At 35.3% G+C, this 3,626-nt stretch overlaps 1 protein-coding gene across 1 annotated transcript; it reads right to left on the reverse strand.

Annotated features, from left to right (window-relative positions):
• Nucleotides 1–575: 575 nt before the first annotated feature.
• Nucleotides 576–3,372, reverse strand: LOC128528163 (extracellular calcium-sensing receptor-like). The gene is made up of 5 exons (XM_053500919.1): nt 3,088–3,372; nt 2,100–2,912; nt 1,790–2,017; nt 1,591–1,714; nt 576–1,483 (listed from the first exon to the last, which is right to left on the reverse strand). The coding sequence occupies exons 1-5, from the start codon at nt 3,343–3,345 to the stop codon at nt 576–578; spliced, it is 2,331 nt and encodes a 776-aa protein (XP_053356894.1). The 5' UTR covers nt 3,346–3,372.
• Between the last annotated feature and the right edge of the window lie 254 nt (nt 3,373–3,626).

Here is a 3,626-nt window from a genome sequence, read left to right on the forward strand (position 1 = left end):
CTAAGGTGGCACTTTCCATCTCAGCAGGAGCAAGAGAAGAGGTCTCTTCCATCCGATCAGAAGAAGCGCTGTGTGAAATATTTGATATTTGATTTTTATATAAAAAATAAACTATCATGCATTGAAACAGCTAGTTTTATTGATTATATGCATGTGACACTGAACATATGGTGTGTAATTGATAATGGAGATAAATATGCATTAAGTAGTTTGAGACAATTTTCACCTCTACTGTTTAAATAATGGTATAAAGCAAGCAGACTCCTATTATGGCTGAAGATGAAGACAAAAAAGAGGATATGTTGCCATGAAAGCTCATACCAAAATACATTGGATAAGTAATTAAGGTAGAAGTAACTACCTCTTTTACTAAGCACTAGCCACATGTTAATTATTTTACAAAATTGGACAACAGTTATATTTTAACTTTTTTTGTTATTATTATTTATTTACATGGCATGACTTTATGCTAATTAAATTTAACGGTATTAGTTTAAGATAGAATACGGTAGGTTACATAAGATACATAATTAAAATATAAAATAATAATAATAGCAAATGTTTTTACATCTAAGTCATATAGCAGGTGCCTTACCCATCATTTGCTTCTTAGTATTCCTTTCTGGCTGTAGTATGATTATATAACACTTTGGAAGAAATATGCAAAGTAATAAACCAAAGCTTGACGTTAAGATGGCAAATATCTCTACAGCTACAGTGAATTTTCCAGGAGAGCTGACATAAGCAGGAATAAAGGTGATCCAAACAGTACAGAATATGAGTATGCTAAACGTGATGAATTTGGCTTCATTAAAATTATCAGGCAGCTTTCGTGCCAGGAAAGCCAAAATGAAACACAAAAGAGCCAGGAGTCCTATATAACCCAGAACGGCCCAAAAACCTAGAGCAGAGCCTACATTACATTCTAATATGATCTTTTCTTTGTAGTACTTCATATTTTTGTAGGGGAAGGGAGGGGATATTATTAACCACAGGACACAAATAATGACCTGTACAAAAGTGAAAGCAAGTACACTGAGTCTCTGCTGTAGAGGACCAAACCATTTCATGACATTATTACCTGGAAGTGTAGCCCTGAAGGCCATTAACACCACTACTGTTTTTCCCAAAACACAGGAAATGCAGAGGACAAATGTGGTGCCAAATGCTGTGTGTCGCAGCATACATGACCATGCAGAGGGCTTACCAATAAATGTAAGTGAACAGAGGAAACAAAGAAAGAGTGAGAAGAGCAACAAAAAGCTCAGTTCAGAATTGTTGGCCCTAACAATTGGTGTGTCTTTGTGTTTAAAGAAAATTACAGCAATGCAGCCAGTGAAAGATATTCCTAACAAAGAAAATGATACAAGAATGATCCCCATTATTTCCTCAAATGACAGGAATTCCACTAGCTTTAAGACACATCCATCTTTCTTGTCATTAGACCACAGTTCAGGTGAGCACTTGATGCAAGTTATGGAATCTTAAAGAAGAGACAATATATATGAATTTCAGTAGTTGCAATTCTATTATTATTAACCTAATCAAAATCCCTTTGTCGATTATTGAGGCTAAAGTTATTTATTGTACCTGTTCTGTTACTGATTTCTCCCACTGCACATGGTATACAGTCAAAGCAGCAAATTGGTTTTCCTTTCTGAACAGCCTTCCTGGTGCCAGGGGGACAACTTGGACTACATATAGAGACTGGCACCTGAAAATATTTTTATTGTATCTAATTATAATACATGTATAGAACATAGCATCTGTTCATATGAATAATGTTTACCTGTGGTTTGTTGTTGGCCCAGGCTATACTGATGTTGTTCAATGACAGCTGAAGGTGTGTCTGCAAAGACCCATCATAGAAGCCTACTTTAACAAATACTGTTTTACCATCCTTGCTTTGTTGCCAATTAAGCAGTTCATACCTTGCTGCTGGGTCTCCATTTTCATCAAAATGTACATCCTCTCCAGTAGGAGAGGTGAAATTGAGTTTCTTCAACTCACTGATTACCTGAATTAAACATCGCAAACTCTTTAGTGGCAAATGGAAGTATCTGTTTTTTTTTTTTACCAGGTTATGTTGTTACACTTACCTGCCATGGTTTGTTAACTGTTATGTTTGCACATCCAGTAGAACCATCTTGTCCACTGTCCCTCTTTGGACATTTATAGCTGTTATGCAAAGCATGAGCCAGAGCATACACAGCCTTGTACACGTTATTTGCGACTCGTAATTCTGAAACATCTGTATAAAGGTTTTGAACTTGACTGAGACTTTCATTCCCTATACACATTTCTTTCATGCCAAAATGTTCTTGTGTGGGAAGCTTACATTCGAATATTGTCTCCCACAATTCTTTGTAAATAGCTGCAGCATAGGTTGGATTAATTTTAGTCAGAAATTCACCTAGCCCTTTGATTTGTACTTTTGGCATAGCAAAACCCATGGATCCTATCAGAAGATGCTGCCATTCTGCAATGGCTGGATTTGGAGCAGAGATCCAGGACTCACTTCCTATCCACTGAAATCCAGTCAAGTTCTGTAAAGCCATTTCCTTTAAAAGAACACCAAGGTCAGAATATGAGACAAATGCTACAATAACTTTTGAGGTTGAAGCCTTGATAATCTCAACAACTTTTAAAATTTTTTCTCTGCTATCTGTCCTTAAGAATGCTTTGGAATATTCAACACAAATTCCCTCTTCTTTGGCTGCAATGATAAATTCATTAATGCCATTGTTCCCATAGTCATTATCACTGCATAGGGTCCCTACCCATGTCCAGCCAAAATGTTTGACCAACTTAGCCAAAGCTCTGCTCTGGTAATAATCACTGGGAACTGTTCTGAAGAAAGATGGGTATTTCTTCTTGTCACTTAGACATGCACATGTAGCAAAGTGACTGATCTGCAACACATATATAATTAGACAGGGAATTTACTTTAGATTTATATTTCATTATTAGGCATGTTTTTTTTCTATCCATAAAGTTATTTTTTTATTTTCATTCATTTTTTTATTTTCATTTATTTATTTATTTTTAATATATATAATTAATTTTTACACAAAAAATATGTCCTACCACAGGTATATGCAAAGGTCCCACAGTAGCAGAAATAGCAATAGAGGGGCTAGAGGATATTTCACCTATGATTGCTTGAACTGTATCAAGTTTGGAGCAAGCCATTGCAGATGTATTTTGTTTATTGCCATTAACTAAAGATAAGGAGGCTCTCGTAGTTATTTCTATTGATGCACAGGAATTATAGATTTTATAACCTAATTTGACCCCAGGAAGAATATCAGTTTTGTTGTTGATTTGCTCAATGGCAAATATCATCGTTTGTGCATTCTGAAGTTCACGGAGGCTTAAACTACAGGACCAAGAAAACAAAGGATATGTTTTTTTTTTTTTTAGTGATAACTATAAGCACAAATATAATTCTATTGTAAATTTTCCAAAATATTATGAATATCCATGTTAAAATCAATAAACCTTCAACCAATTTCTATGTCCTCTTACCCTATGCATTTTGGTTGCTGGGGCCCAGATGTAAAGCCTACTGTCATCTGGTCTACTTTGATGTGGAAAGAAAAAATACCACCAATCATTACATCTCC

Source organism: Clarias gariepinus, chromosome 7 (assembly GCF_024256425.1).
Source record: "Clarias gariepinus isolate MV-2021 ecotype Netherlands chromosome 7, CGAR_prim_01v2, whole genome shotgun sequence".
Lineage (NCBI taxonomy): Eukaryota > Metazoa > Chordata > Actinopteri > Siluriformes > Clariidae > Clarias > Clarias gariepinus.

Coding starts and splice junctions, on each gene's coding strand:
- LOC128528163 (XM_053500919.1), bottom strand. CDS start 3,345: ATGATATTTGCCATTGAGCAAATCAACAACAAAACTGATATTCTTCCT. Junction 2,913..3,087: donor GACCTTTGCATATACCTGTG/GTAGGACATATT, acceptor TATGTGTTGCAG/ATCAGTCACTTTGCTACATG. Junction 1,715..1,789: donor GGGCCAACAACAAACCACAG/GTAAACATTATT, acceptor AAATATTTTCAG/GTGCCAGTCTCTATATGTAG.